This window comes from Mizuhopecten yessoensis, unplaced genomic scaffold, assembly GCF_002113885.1.
Source record: "Mizuhopecten yessoensis strain PY_sf001 unplaced genomic scaffold, ASM211388v2 scaffold4839, whole genome shotgun sequence".
NCBI classification, from domain to species: domain Eukaryota; kingdom Metazoa; phylum Mollusca; class Bivalvia; order Pectinida; family Pectinidae; genus Mizuhopecten; species Mizuhopecten yessoensis.
The window spans coordinates 827,480-843,913 of NW_018405747.1; the positions used below are offsets into that span (position 1 = coordinate 827,480).

Here is a 16,434-nt window from a genome sequence, read left to right on the forward strand (position 1 = left end):
GTGCATAAGGTGATCAGGTTTATGACGGATCGGGACACGTAACGCCATCTACTGGGCGCGGAGTGATGTATATTTTCTCGAGCTTATTACCAAAGCGCCTGATTTACACTTAAGTGCTGCAGTGCACAATGAGTTTTATGAAATAGACACCAATCAAACATCAGACTGAAACCTGTAATTACTTTAAACTGTGGAGAAAGACACCTAATTTTCTCCTACGGCTATATCAAAGAGTAACAGGCATTTTGTCTATGTTTAGATAATCAGCAATAGAGTTAACGACACTTATCATATGATTTCTCGGTAATGAAGATCGATGTACAATCGGAAATTAGCAATCAGTCCGACTGTGTGTTATGTAGTTTGGTTCTTCGTCGTCGATTTAGCTGTTGATATGAAGATCTAAAGGACTCGATAAGGTCAACGGTAGCTCTGGCCAGGTTACATCGAGATAAACAAATGTCTGAGAAGGTCAAGGCCAGGTTTGGAGCTCGTGAACACCGTTTGTTAATGTTATGGGCCAGAGATTGTCATCAATCACAGACAAGATTGTTCTGCTGTCTGGGGACATTAATAAACTAATGATTTTCTGTTTCTGTCCCGTTATAATTGATCGTCAGACACCTATTACAACTGTCACACATTGGTATGGAGCCGGCTTGACCCGCAACGAACAATTTGGAAAAAAAGCAATACACACACACACTATGTAATTAATAGAACGAATAATGGGTTATGAAAACTGGGAGTTTCTCTAAAAGTATATGATATAACAATCAAAGTATCTAATGTGTCAACATTTTTTTGTAATACATGAGAGAAGCGTATACAGCTTGTAGTGTTTGTATACAGTACAGCCGTGTATGTATGCACAGATACAGGTGTTGGTGTGATGAAATGGTACATTTTTAACGTTTGTGTTTCCACAGGTCTGGTGCCGATGTGGATGATCGGGACGGTATCGGCTCTGGTCACAGGAATAGACAGAGGTATGTTAATTCAACACTCCAATACCCGGAATGGAGTAGTAAAATAGTGATGAATAGAAGAAGTCTATTCCATTCTGTGTCATCGCACGCGATACATTTTAATGATCGAAGACATCATTTCATACACTGGATCAATTATAATTCTTTGTCATTTCAGCAGGTTATATAATTTGTTGGTACAGTTATAAATGCATCTTTTGTTTCTTTGTATGATCTTAAGTCCTATACGTTTATACGTAAAGATATCTACTTGAAAAAGCCCAGTTCATACTGGGTACACGGCGGCGATATTCCTTGTAAACTGCATTGTTTTAACGTTTTGTGTGTAGGGACGACGTCGTGTTTCAAGATTCACGATAGTGTGAAGATAGCAGTGGAGAAGGGCGACTTCGGTTACATCACGTCATTAGATTACCCGGACAACTACACTGTCAATCATTACCATGGCCACGCCTGTAATGTGGAAATTAGGGCGTGTTCTACGTGTAGGCTCCGCCTCCAACTCGTGGACGTCCACTTCCCGGAGTGTCCTGCACACAGGAAGACAAGACACCGGAACTTGTGTCTTCCGGGGTGAGTGTTGCTCTGTGCAATATTTAAAAAAAAAATCTGTGACGTTTCTAACCATATAAGTTTGTGTTGAGTACAAGTTTTCAATGTTTCAAACATCTTACATCATAAAATATCAAGCAAGATTTTGTTCATCTGGAGATTTGCGCATCATCGAATAAAAAACCTTGTTGCTATTTCACAAATGTGAAACATCACAGATACGCAAATTGAGCCAGCACAAAGGGTCAGGAAACCTCATATGCATGCTGTCAAAATGATAAATTCTGGTTCTGTCATGACAAAGTGCTTAAAATTGGGGTATGATTTAAATGGAGTACTACTCGTTTAGTCATACGATAATGCACTTCTCAATGCTTGAAAGGAAACTGTTCAATAACACTATTGTCCGCACGTCTGATTAATGTTTTGATCGACAACATTTTTGTTAAATGTGATGGAAAATATATCAACATGCCATCGGTATTCTATTGGGAAATAACTGCATGCTATGCTGTTGTACTTTTATGCCGCTGAATATATACAATGATTATCTAAAACGAAGTTTCACATTCTGGATGATTGATATTTTTTGTCGTTGAGTACAATAGCAACAGGAATTTTCGATAATTTCGAATATATCACTTTTCCCCCAGAACTTGAAATTGAATATATTAAAGACTTCATTTTTTTCCGCTACATATGTTGACATTTACCTACAATTTGACCATAATGATCACCTTTCTACCATACTCAACTACAAAGGTGACGAGGCTAATTTGACTACCTCTAACTTCCCTCTCCTTAGTAGCAGCAACCCCTGTGTATGGTGGTAACAAGTAGTACAGTTGATTCACCATTGAGTCTAAATACCACTATTATTTTGATAGAGTTTGACCAATAAATTACCTTCATGTCGCTGTTTTATTGCCAGACAGACTTCGATCTGCGATAACAGAACATAATGTCTGCATTATGACTTGGATATTGACCTTGGATGCTCGTTTGGTTTCGATAAAATGTTACATTTTTTCAAAACTGCAAATTATTTTAAAATATATATTGAAATTAGCACAGCTTGTGAGAAGTCGTCTCTTTGTTTGATGACGTTGTGGTACGTCTATTTTGATTACATCTGATCACGTGACATACAAAATACTGACCGATTTGTCTTGTTGTGAATGTATGACTGACGTGTAAGGTTGTGGACGTCCAACCGACTGTCTTGTGTATCCTTATTCATGGTTGGTCACTCCCCTCTGTATGTTGCTGCCGTGTACGTTCTGTAGTACAGTAACATTTCGGTGACTAAGATCTATGTTGTACATGTCGGGTGTTACCTCTATCACCGAGCTTCTGTTGTAGCTCACAATTTGTAAATGATGGAAAATCTTGCATCTGTGTTTCTTTTATAGTATCCGGAAAATTGCAACTCGAAGATTTGTTTCATTATGTTTATGATAAAAAGAGTCATTTTCGAACAAGGAATACACGTTGTTATTGTTTGATTTTATCTTAAAAGAAAGATTGACAATAAAGTTATTAACAAACTTATTGTGATTCGATGTTTTCCAGTTGTGACCATGTGCAAATACACGAAGTAGACAAGCCTTACAACGGCCTCTATCGGCGGAATTACCACAACGACGACACGAACGCCACCTATGAATCCATTTCATCTAGTGTTCGGATACGTCACTGCATGTCTAATGGAACGGGCGAAACCGGCAAGAGGTTCCGGATCAAATACCAGGTAATTGGTACGTGTATACACTATCCTTCCCGTTCACCCTGAATATGGGTTTATTCTTTCTACCAAAGTCATTTCAGTGTATCCAACAAACACCTTCATACCAAATATCGTCTTTAAGTAACCTGAGGGTATCTTCAATTTACATTCGTCATAACGCAACATGGGGTGGGATGTATCATCTTATCAGGATAGTCTTAATTTGATCTGGGGCAACCCTTCATACAAAAGTCATCTCAATGTGGACATTCTCTTGACAATGTGTGCCAATGTGAACCAGGGCAGCTTCAATGCTAAAGCCGTCTCAATATGATATTTGGCCAACCTTCATAACAAAATCATTTCAATGTGAGCTATGGAAACCCTCCATGTAAAAGAACGGTCAATGTGTCTTTGGGTCAACCCCCACACTATACTTGTTCAGATGTACTCGTATTATTTCTAATGGGTAACGAAAATAATAAAAAATAAAGTATGGAGTGGAAATTTATTCTTTTCATTCTGGAATGACGCCATATCATATTGTGGATGGTCAACAATCAGTTTAAGTCTTAACGTTGTTATTTTGTTTTTGCTAGGACGAGAAATCATTTAAGCACGCTTAAAAAAGCTGTTTCGATCATTCATGCAGAAAAATGACATTTTTAACAACATTTTTAGCTCCTTCGCGGTGCTCACAGCACGTGACAGATAACAGTAATCCTACCATCTAAGGCCTACACGTGCAATCCATTCTGCTCGGTGGAACTGAAGCGAACACATTATGTGCCTAATCTTTTAAAGGACGTTTAATTACATCCGTCATAATTTGTCTATTGCTTAAGTAATGTGCAATTTGTCAGAGGTGTGCTCGGTGTCCATGTTCCTATTTCTAATTTCCCAGTCAGCCGTTGATGTTTGACATTAACGACATGTTTGCTACGTAGATGACACTTTCGGTTGCTCTCGTCAAATATTATCTAAGAAGGTTTAATTAAATGAGAAGAGACATGCCAGTACACGTCTGAACAGACACGGAACAGCTCTTGACCTGTTGGGCCCCTGCCCGTCCACATCTACCGAGGGCTGCACTCGGCATTGCTTTTGAACCTAAAAGTTATTTAATCAATAAGGAGCCAGGGAACGCTTAATTCCTCAGGAGATGCTATTTACGTCCTTAACCGAACATTACTTCTGTGTTGGCCAGACACTTATTTTATTTTTCTCGTTTCGTAAATTGACTTCAAACGAAAAACAAAATCTTTTATCAACAAACAATTCAAACATCCACCTGGAAACTGTGTCGAATTCCTATTGCGCCAATTTTGAATTGTGTTGGGAGACTGTGACTAATGTGCCGCTCCTGAGATCGTCGATAACGTCTAACTATTGACGTGTTTGCGGTGTATTTTCGTAACAACTTCGAGTCGTTTATCCCGATCAATCCTCTATCAACACCTTCCTCTTGCCAGATCACAAAACGTTTAATGTTAAGTTCACTTCAAAACATGACATTGTCAATTAAATGTGTGTATCACGTGCTCACTTCGCTTATACATTTAATTCCATTTCCTTTTCTTATCAATTTAATTGAAGTAATATATATATCGCGCTGTCTTAATCACCCAAACTTTCAATTTCGTCTGGAATTGGAGTTGGAGCGAGTTGTGATGAGATTGAGGGAAGGTGTTGGCATTCAGCGAGAGAGGGCCAATCACTGAAAAAGTATTTCTTCATACCATGCTCTACCGTTTCATGTCGCTAACATAGGTCATACCGTTACAGATTGTAAATCATCGACTTTGCATTGCTAAAATCGTTAAAGCAAAAGAAAAGCAACAAAAAAACAAAAAAAAAAAAAATTAGCTTTATTAAAACCATTCTGTATTCAATTATTTTCAAACAAATATTATGTCTTTCAATTGCAATATAGAAAAAGTACCTAAAACGTCAAGGCTCTTGCTTAAAGCGACAAAAAAACCAGGTTTGAATATCGCCGTATGTTTTATTCAACATGTCACAGCTTTATTCCTAGCTGAGGGACAACAATCGTCAATATAATCCGCAGTGTTATATGACTACACAAGGCACATATTATAATACATTACGGAGCAGGTGACCAAGGACACGGAACTCTCGGATTACATACAAGCCCCTATAGTGTAGTAATGCAAATTGCACAAATATAACGAGTTCAATAAGGATAATCTCCCCCTGGTTTTACAATGACGAATAGTACCTTATTAGCTTCAGAATAATTTGCATACGAATCAATAATTCATTGGTTACATTGGTAACATATTCATGTTCTTTTCGCTGACATTTCATTTATCAATGACACGTGACAGATGTCATCCATAGCAGACGTAACGAATGTTGATGGTGATTGTACATAAAAATATATTGTTTTACATAACGCAGTGGCAGTTTTCATTTTAAATGGACATCACAACGTCATCGTGTTGCATATCAATTGATGTCAATCAATATTAAAATTACACAAACTGTTGTGACACGATTGGTCAGTTAGTTGAGAACCACATTACAAATGCTCTTACTTGGCCTCTTTGCTTCATTAGAAAACCCAGTTTTCATTTAGGGTTTTTGTATGGGTTATGATGTCTTTCCATTTGTTCCGTTGTCGCCTTGTTCCTTGTGTCTTTTGGTATTGAATTTGGAGTCTGAATTTGACTTTGAGTGTTGACATTTTGGCATTTTTAGATTTTTCTCTTCATGTCGATCGTATATTAAATTAATGACGTGACTGTAAAACACGTTTAAAACATGTCAGCATTGGGCTTTTTATTATTACCTTCATATTAATCAACTATGCAAACCTGCTGTCTTTCAGTCGTGGTCTCATTTTTGAAATTAGTTGAGGTGTTATTGAGTTTTGACTCGTTGGGAAACATGATTTGTGTATTGTTTGCTCTTAGCCGGCGTTTATTTCCTTGTGAATATGTGGGTAGTCAGGGAACGTATCATACTCACGTTTTCGTTATGTATTGTTGTTGTTGTAAATGGAAGGCTTTGGAAACCAAAAAGTAAATTAAAAAAGAAATTGATCAGTATTGAAACATTCAATTTCGCCGTGATTTTAAAACTATAAAGTGAAAAACTGTTTCCAATGAGTGTTTCCTATGATTACAGAGAAGCGGGAGATGAGGACCGGTTCGGTATCATCTGTGTCGTCAGATCCGGTTGACGGAGGACACATCACGTCCCCAAACTTCCCCAATGGCTATGCTCTCAATGAGGAAACCTTCACCTACACCATCCACAACCTTGACCCCTACGGCCACATCCGATTAACGTTTGATGACTGGCACATCGCAAGCGTCAGTCAGATACAGGTAAGATACACGAATCAAGATTTAAGTAAATGGTACGTAATAGTCATTTGGGCACATTGAAGCACACAATAACACGCCTTCGGTCTGATTATATAATAATTTAAAATCTTTAAATGTGTCCATAGTTTAAGGATAATTTTGTCGTAGAATGCATTGATTTGTAGCATTTTGCCTACAAATAACTATTTATTAACGTGTTCAAATGACATCAGAAGAATCGTTTTAAATTCATTAATTAGTTGACACATCTAAAAACTGGCGTGCGTGCGAGGGATATACTTTCTGTTTCAGACAGTAGGAATGAATCATACTTTAGATATACTTATGCTCATTACAATTCGAAAGATCATTATAAAATAACGAGAAACCAGCAAAGATTTCTAAAGCTGAAGACGTTGCAAATTTCAAGCCATGCAAAAAGACCAAAACGCTAATTAGTGTCACAATGTTTTATAAATATACTGTATAAGGTGAAAACGCCCATTGGTATTCTTTCTTTGCTATAACTACAAATGAATATAATTTATCATCTCCATTTTTAATGAATGATCATTTTGGGTTTGCTTTTAAAGCAGTTATTTCTTGTTATCTGATCATTTTACGACGTCAAATATCTTTCATATTTTTTTCCGTTGTTGATATTTTTGCCAATCTAAAGGTTTTGATCAACTATTTTGATAAGAAAACAAATTTACTCCTACATACGTGGTATTTTTCCAAGTCTTGGCTAGCATATAAAACGTCCATACACATGTTACCATTAGTACTGCTAACCTTTTTTATTTCCTGGTCGGTAAAACATACTTCTCTTCTATTTCTTCGTGTGCATCCGTCCTGTCTCCCCAGACTTATCTGTAATGTGAAAATTACCACATAATTTGACCGTGGTGTTTTGTTGCTTTGTATCAGTGCAAAGTGATCCTATAATTTAGGTGTGAAGTTCTACAGCTCATATCAGTGAGAAATCACAAGCGTTTTGACATGCCAGAGATATAGTCCCTTCCTCGAGATACGGCCACCTAACACACCTCGCTTTGATTTCGTTATGAAGCGGTATGGTAGAGACGATTATTTGTTGCCAGTGATATATGGAGTTTCAGGGTAATTTTCTCTGTAGAGCATCACATGAATCTTAATCAAAGAGAAATAAAAGGCTAGCCTATCGCTGTCAATCTTGTTATTAAATATTTCGACTTTTTGTAAAAGGAGAGACCATTAGACAATATGCTCACTATTACCAGAGTTATTATACACGGTCATATGTACCTCAATCTGCAGATAGGAAAAGTAGTGCAGACTTTTCTCCCATTTAATTAGTGCCATTTGAAACACCTGTCGGTGTTTATGGATGAGCACAGCATTTATCGTTGTAAAACAGCCATTTGAAGTTTATCCTACATCAAATTGAAATGATATTTGAATTGAAATTCCTATAAAAACCAATGTCCTCCCGGCTTTATGGGTGTAGCTATCCCCGTTTGGTGGCCGACCGTGTTTCGTGATACACAAATGGCATATTGTATGAGTCAGGTTCAGTAATGTTGTTGGGTGGTCAAAAAGGAAACTGACTCTCCAAAGTCGCGCGAGAAGATAGCTAACAGTATGACAGTCATCATCCTTCTGTCAGCGGTTATATACAGTGATTCAATTATCTACTTTTCAATCCACGACCGTCTGTCAACAGGGGAGCATCGCTCAAACACTTATTTTGTCTTGTTTGTTATTTTTAATTGTATGACGTAGCAATTGTATTCCTTTTTTGTTCCACTTGCCTTTTTTCGTTGTCCTTTTTTACCCGCCGTACCCCGGTATGGTTTCCCTGCTCAGGAACATTGAATGGTTGATGAATGATATAATCATAAAACATATACCTAAGAAATCGGATATCGGTGAAAAATATTACCTGAAAGTTTTACTTGTGTATTATTAAACACCCATGCCACCCTATTTCTGTTCGGACCGATCCATGACCCAATAATATTTTGTTTATAGCTATTTTTATCATGATTCACAGATATATGATGGTCTGCACGCATCATCGCCGTCCATGGTGTTTAGCAAACAGCAGCGCCCCCTGCTGGTGTCGGAATCCAACACCATAATTGTCGTGTTCAATACAGGGAAGTTCCCACACAAGTGTTGTCAGCACATCGGGTTCAAAGCCACGTACCAGTTTGTCTCCGGTAAGATATCTAAATCAGTACACCCATTAACCCTTTCACCCCTATGTAACTTAAGTAGACTGTTCCATGCATTGATAAGGATGAGTCTAGTATGGTCTAGAGTGGTGAAAGGGTTAACATAGTACCGTCTGTGTTAAACTGGACTGATCGGGAGGATTTGACCGAGTGATTTATCTTATACATGATGTATAAATATAATAATTTTATATTATAAAAAAATGTCTGCATAAATACGAATACATGATTCATATCTGAAAAGGTCTACATATATATATCAATGCATGTGTTTATTCCGTGATTGTCCGGATTTCTATGTTTTATGAACGACACGACTGAATAATATTAAAAGAGACTATTGATATTCTGATGGGATACAAATGTGTATCAATTCTTGCTGATTACGAAACGATTTTCAGAACTGAACTGTTGGCTTCAGTAGTAACGTACCACCCTCCCCTTTCTACATATCCTTGTTCTCTACTCAAGAGCCGGCTAGATCAAGTTTCAGAAATGTCTTGGTATATATATATATAAATACGTGTATGCATTTCTATCAGAGAAGCTTCCGTTCATCATGCAGGTTAGCGAAAAGAATAACTGAAAAGAAGACCTTTTTCCCCCTCTGTATGTAATCGTTAGAGGAGATCAATGATGTCTCCTGAAGAATCGGGGTCTTTATTCTATATCTTCTGCTTAGGAATCATTGAAGAAGCCAAAACTCGATCTGTTGCCCCATTGTAAGACTTGGGAGCTTTATGTTTTCTTTTCTCACTTCCCTACCCTTTGTTTTTGGCGCTCTGCCCCTTTGCATACGTCTTCATATGTCCGTAGCTATTGTAAGGACGCTAAACGAAAAACCACACAAAAAAAGCCAAGACTGAAAAAAGTCAAAAATGTTAATCGTTATTTGTTTCAACCATCATGTATAAAATATCATCGTTCACCATGGTGCCAGACTTATTGTACTTGATTTGACGGGAAACATTATAAACGGTCCAATATGCGGTGCGGAAAGCATCCTGCCTGATTCGCGGGTTACTCCCCGCCGTTGTTACTATTTTGAGTCTTTCATTTCACCTGAAAGTTCAGTCCCTTTCTTTGACATTTTGTGTGGATGCTTTGAGACGTTATTCTGCTAAAATGGTGCGTTATCATAAAGTGTTAGTTATCATTATGATCAATTTGAAAGCCTTACTTTGAATAAAAAAAATCATGCATTGTTGTGATTAGTGGATCGAGATATTCACATCGGAGAACATAGTTATTATCAAAACTTCATGTTTTACATTGACAGAGAAGCGATGGGACAAGAAACCCAGTACCAGTAAGTATTATATAAATATATTTGTCCATAGACCTTGAAATAAACAATATGCTAGGAGCACAAGGTTATATGCAAAGTTGAACTTTTGGACTTTAGATGTTTTATGCATACGAATCCTGAAGTCTGTCTCAGACATCATAGTCTCGGTCAACATATGAGGTTGTGTAGTAAGTCCATAAATATAAAACAATTGTCACCAAGAGTTTCAATATAAAGAGAAAGTTATCGTGTTGATTGTTTTGGTAACTCCCCCTCGCGTTACCTCTCAAACGCTGCGTGATATTAACTTGTGACTTGCTATATTGTAATGTATTTGAAAGTAATATGTTGTATTGTTATGATGTGTGGTGTTGCATCTAACTGAATTAGAATACCATGTATATCATTATGATATGAAGTAAGATCAAAGTGCATGTAAATGTACTACTTTTCATAATGCACCTGTATAATATTGTGTATGTCATTGTATTGTTTTGTAAATACTGTATATTATGTAACGTCTTCTCTCCGATGTGTTGCAAGACACAAGGAAATACAGAATCTGAATCTGAATCAAATGGTAACTAAGTAATAAATTTAAATTGAATATATGAATTTAATTTTATTTAAGTAACGCTTGCCTCCTCTCAGATTGTAGTTCTTTTGTTCCGGTCAACACGGGAGGGAAGCTGGAGTTAACTCACGCCTTCCCCTCGGTCCCGGGGGTCTACGATTGTATCTGGATCATAAAGAGACCGCCGAGTAAGAGTATGGAGGGAATGCTGTTGAGACTGACAGATTACTCGCTAGGCGATGGTAAGTTGTTTCTGTACACTGAGTGATATGTCTAACCATTTAATACATTCTGATCTATAATCTGAGCCTTGTTATTTCTGAAGGAACGAGAAAAACATGCGTGCTGTTATTTCCTGCTATATTGACATGCGTGTTACTAGAATAGGAAGTACATTTGCATTATGCATATTCTCATAGACAGCTAGGCTGAGTTCGACATGTTTGACATACCCATCGCAGAGGCTTACATTACAGTATATATTCGTTTGTATTAAAGACATAGCATGCACGTTCGAAAAGTTCGTTTATAGTTGCTTTCAGAACATGATTACTTCGGAAAAAAAGGTAAATTTCTATTGAATATGTGGAATAAATAGATGAGTAAGACAGAGTGTTGAATTGTGTCCATGTTTACAAAGTTGGGATGGGAATCTCCATGTAATTGACAACACTATTGTAAATTCCTGTGTCAGTTTAGACAGGACGATTGTTGTTCTACATTTCCCCTGGGTGGTGGAACACGACTGTGGTGTTGTTTAACAAGTGCAATATGTACATACTTTGTTATGTGTCAGCATGTCAGACTTTAATCCCTTTCATCTGTCACACAGCTGCTATTGTGGAAAGCTTATTCAAAATAAACTTGATGACTTTACATTTTAGTTCAAATTGACCTAAGGATCTCTTACATTGCGTTTTCTAGTTTAGAAAGACACGTGTTTACCAGAATCTATCGATAACTGAAGTTTACATTTCATACATGCGGATCTAGGGGGCATTGGGAAGGGTCCGGATCCCTGATCCGCTTTTTGAATAATCATAATAATAAAAACAACCTTAGAGAAGAAAACAAATAAGGGAAAAGGCACAGCCCGAAATATGTAATTAATCAAAAACTGGAAGACATCGACATATTTCCATCAATAATTAATTTGGTGAGGAAACATAAGGATGAACCCTTTTCACTGTCGAATACACAGAGGTCATATTGTATCCAGCTTGTAACGTATTATTGTTTCAATAATAATTCCTCTATCAAAATCTATGTTTTAGGATGGCTAGACACTGGTAGCAATACCTTGGATATCCACGATGGTATTACATCCATTGGCCCTCAGACTGCGCGATTCATATCCGGCAACCTGACGACAGGGACGTGGCTAACTAGCAAGGAGGGATTCTACATCCGGCTAAGAGGAACGTTTTACCCGGAAGACAGCCTCACTTTCGTTTACACAGCCGTGGATAATATCACTGACGGTAATATATCTACCGTTTTATGTCATGAAATAGACATATGCATAGAGTTAACAAGAAAACATCATGGAAAAACCTAGCGGTAGTTATGAATAGCCCTTCTCGGCGAAAACAAATACTTCGTTTTGCTTTAAGCATGGACGAGATACATTTTAAATAAGTGCTTCCTTACTTCGTAATTTTGAAATTTAAATAATCAAGGGGTAAAACACACTTCTTCCTCTATTTGGACAATGTGGATTTCACTTGATTGGCCCGAAGCATCACTAATGTGTCCTAAAAGGACCAAAAGGATGCATGGTGCAGAAGTTAATTCATTCCTTGTCAAATTCAGTTGCAATCACATTAGTGTGCCTTTCATCTGTCTTTGTAGCGATTTATTGTGTTACTTCATATATCGTATGTAGTCTTCAGCCATTTTTATAATACAGAGCCTGGAAACATCGACCTGTTGCAATAGATCCGGTGAATTCTTCACCTTCACAATACTTCAAGTGATATCTTCACCTGTAGCATACCTTTAAGGGTGTCTTCACCTAAAGCATACTTCTGGCAAATTCTTCACCTGTATATAGCTTACCTCTGATGATATCTTCACCTGTAGCATACCATTTTAGGATGTCTTTACCTAAAGCATACTTCTGGCAAATTCTTCACCTGTATAAAGATTACCTCTGGTGATATCTTCACCTGTAGCATACCTTTTTAGGATGTCTTTACCTAAAGCATACTTCTGGCAAATTCTTCACCTGTATATAGCTTACCTCTGGTGATATCTTCACCTGTAGCATACCTTTTTAGGATGTCTTTACCTAAAGCATACTTCTGAAAAATTCTTCACCTGTATATAGCTTACCTCTGGTGATATCTTCACCTGTAGCATACCTTTAAGAATGTCTTCACCTAAAGCATACTATAGCTTACCTCTGGTGATATAAGGATGTCTTCACCTATTAGCATACTTCTGGCATATTATTTACCTGTAAAAATCTGATGAAATCTTTGCCTCTAGTTCATTACTACTATAAAGTCTTCGTCTGTATCATATTTCACCTGCATAAGATATGAAAAAATGTAATCGAACATCTAACTTATTCAAGATATATAATGAAAAATGACAAGACACAAGGGGAAAGCAACAAGAACTAGATTTAACGACAAAAGTAAGTTAAATGAACAAAAAACTCCTAGAGGATGACTAAATTTTCAAAATCTGGTGTTTCAGATGGTTGTCCTAAGAAAGCTGACTACCTATGTAGCAACCTGTGGTGTATAGATCGCCAGCTTACCTGTGATGGAGTGGATCACTGTGGCGACAACTCAGACGAAAGTCCAGAACCTATGTGTTCTATATCAAGTACGTATTGTTGGAGCCCATTGTAGCCTATGTTGATCTTATCTAGCTATTAGCGTTTCTTCTGATGCTCTGTGTCTTATAGTATTTTCCGAGAAGATGTACTCTATTTATTGAACCTGCTTTCATTGTGTTTCTCTCCGTTATCCACGTGTTTAAAATGTCTACAATAGACCTGATAGATCATGTTACACTTCTTTATCTTCAATATCTTCTTTATCTATTATTTATTTTATTCCTTAGTGCTTCTCTAATGTTTTGACTTTGTTTGTGAACAGAGTTATGGAAGATAGAGTTAGGCTGGTCGTTACCGCCAGAACGTAAGTGTACTTTTCATATTATCATTATCTCTGAATCGCTCGGAATGCTTTCTCTCATACACCAGACATCATATGATATTTAAAACTATGATGTTTCCAGTGATATGAGGTTGATAAAGAATGCCATTATTTGAAATTAATTCATATGATAATTATAATGAGTTGAAAATATTTTATCAACTAAGTGCTGTCGAAAAAAATGAAAAAAAGTTAATTCTATAAAAAAATCGTTACAGATGTACAGGTATATCCGCCGCACTGATAGAGTTTATAATCACAGGATCTGTACCGTTACAATTGCAGTTACAATGTAAGCGATCACCTATCGACGTTTAGGACAAATATCTCCTTAAATAATAATGTTAATAATTCCATTTCATTATGAACACTGTACTTTGTAAAATTGCAAAAATTGTGGCGTAAAATGTTATCTCCTACTGTTACATGACAAGTGATCTTGTATAATGATATATATATTTTGTTACAGCGCCGACAACGGTGGATCCATGTAGCGGGGGTTTCCACTGTCGGAACAACTATCTGTGTATTCCTATGTCTAACATATGTGATGGTGTTTACGACTGTGACGATCGCTCCGACGAAATTTACTGTGGTAAGTTATATGTAAATTAAATAAAAGCTCGATATAACGTTTTCTTTGCCACTGCGCTTGTCGAAAACACATTTCAATGCCCACATTCTCTGTTTTTCCTTGGCGGTTACTTTGTAAGTCTGCCTAGCGGCTTCATTCCTTTAGGGATTTTGATCAAACTTCACACAATTACAAAGGAACATAGTATCTCAGACACTTTTGAGTTTCAGAGTTGTCGGGTCAGTGTCAAGGTCACCGTTACTATTCAAACAAAATCCTTCTCAGCGCTCTAGCGATCATCATGTAATTACCATTATAATTACGTTTCTACAGCAGAATGTTTGATCATGGAGAACCTTGGTCTTTGTTTCTACAGCAAAATATTTGATCTAGGATAATCATGTTTCTATGGGCGACATTGCTTAAATTCGATAACGTTATCACACTGCTAAAGTGCTGTATACGTAATGCATAAGGTTTTTCTCTTTGCTTTTTCACTTTTTTTCTTAAATGCATCGCTGTATATCAACAAATAAATGATAAATGTTTAAGTAAATAAACAAATAAAACTACATGACATTCCAGATGTTGAAAAAGTACTGTGTACAGTTCTGTCACGCATACGTTTGTATATTGTTATGTATAAGATCAGCCATTTATCTGATAAATGTATCAGATATCAACATCAACCTAGGTCACGTGATGTTCTATGTGAGACAGAACAGAACATACACAGCGTGCAGTAAAGTACATTTGTGCAAAAATATATTCATTTTATCATATGTGAATGAAACATTTATTTACTTTAACTTACAAAAAAATAAAAGTCTGTTAGATTAGTCATTATATACCGATTCTTCATTGTAAACATTGATATCTCACGTCACATACTTTGGAATTATAGTTTAAGATTAATGTGTTTTTTTCTCTCTTCTCGTTCCAGCTTACTACCGAGAGGCCCAGGCACAGAATGGTGTAGAAAGTCATCTTTATATAAACACAAATCATTTAGTGATGTTGTGGCTAATATTACAAATAATTTACACGAAACTGTTATGATACCAAGTTCATGTATAAAATATTCCGATGTTTGTTGATTACCTTTTGCGATATCCGGCTAGTTCACCATATCAGGTGACATACAGAGCTTAATCATGCCATGCAATTATCGTGTTTTTGTCTCAACTCTTATAGTGCAATATGTGAAAGTAAGGAACTCAAAATAGATAGAGTTAGGCTTGTCATAGAGAACACATGTTTTTCGCACACGTGAACACATTCTCACTTCTATCTAACGGTTCGCCTCTGGTGTAGGGGTCAAGCCCAGGGCCCGTATTCATGAAACCGTTCTCATGCTCAAGTATGGAATTTGTGCTCAAGCCGAATTTCTTGTTCTAGTTATGAATTCATAAACAACTGTTATTTTATTCAATGATTTGGAAAAACATTGAAGAGACTTAAAGCCGAAAACTGGTTCCAATGTTTACATTTGACTTTTTGATCTTTATTTAGAAGATTGAAGCGAGTTACAAGAAAGTAGGTTCGAGCACAGAATCCATGCTTGAGCATGAGCATGGTGTCATGAATACGGGCCCTGGAAAATGTGAAAGTAATATAATTGCAAATAATTTAAGATATTTCATAAAAGAATAAAGTAAATGTGACAAATTGCAGTGTATGATACATACTAATGTTAAAGGTATGTCTTGTTTAAATAAGACAAGATTTGTATTATCATTAGATTAAGAGTGTAGTGTACTCTTATAAAACTGAATATTAGTTTCACAATGTTTAACTTATATCTCTGTTAACGTTTAACGTTCTATTCTTAATTTTCATTGACTTGCATTTTTATGTAAATCAACATCTTCGAAAGTGTGACAAACATTCTTTCTTTAACCCTTTCACCACTGTAGACCATAATGCACTCATCCATATCAATACATGGTAGAGTCTACTAAAGTTACATAGGGGTGAAAGGGTTAAGCTGTTTAGGTGTCAATTGTTTGG

The 16,434-nt window shown here is 36.7% G+C and overlaps 1 protein-coding gene across 3 annotated transcripts in view; it reads left to right on the forward strand.

Moving 5' to 3' along the window:
* Positions 1-15,814, forward strand: part of LOC110449911 — a 58,548-nt gene extending 42,734 nt beyond the window's left edge. For all 3 annotated transcript variants that reach the window (XM_021497073.1, XM_021497072.1, XM_021497074.1), the window contains exons 2-13: positions 930-989; positions 1,319-1,562; positions 3,114-3,298; positions 6,418-6,620; positions 8,635-8,803; positions 10,098-10,127; positions 10,758-10,922; positions 11,955-12,161; positions 13,384-13,515; positions 13,791-13,832; positions 14,320-14,445; positions 15,368-15,814. In XM_021497073.1, the coding sequence (XP_021352748.1) occupies positions 930-989; positions 1,319-1,562; positions 3,114-3,298; positions 6,418-6,620; positions 8,635-8,803; positions 10,098-10,127; positions 10,758-10,922; positions 11,955-12,161; positions 13,384-13,515; positions 13,791-13,832; positions 14,320-14,445; positions 15,368-15,483 (1,679 nt within the window). In that variant the 3' untranslated portion in view covers positions 15,484-15,814. The remainder of the gene's footprint in view (positions 1-929; positions 990-1,318; positions 1,563-3,113; positions 3,299-6,417; positions 6,621-8,634; positions 8,804-10,097; positions 10,128-10,757; positions 10,923-11,954; positions 12,162-13,383; positions 13,516-13,790; positions 13,833-14,319; positions 14,446-15,367) is intronic.
* The last annotated feature ends 620 nt before the right edge of the window (positions 15,815-16,434 follow it).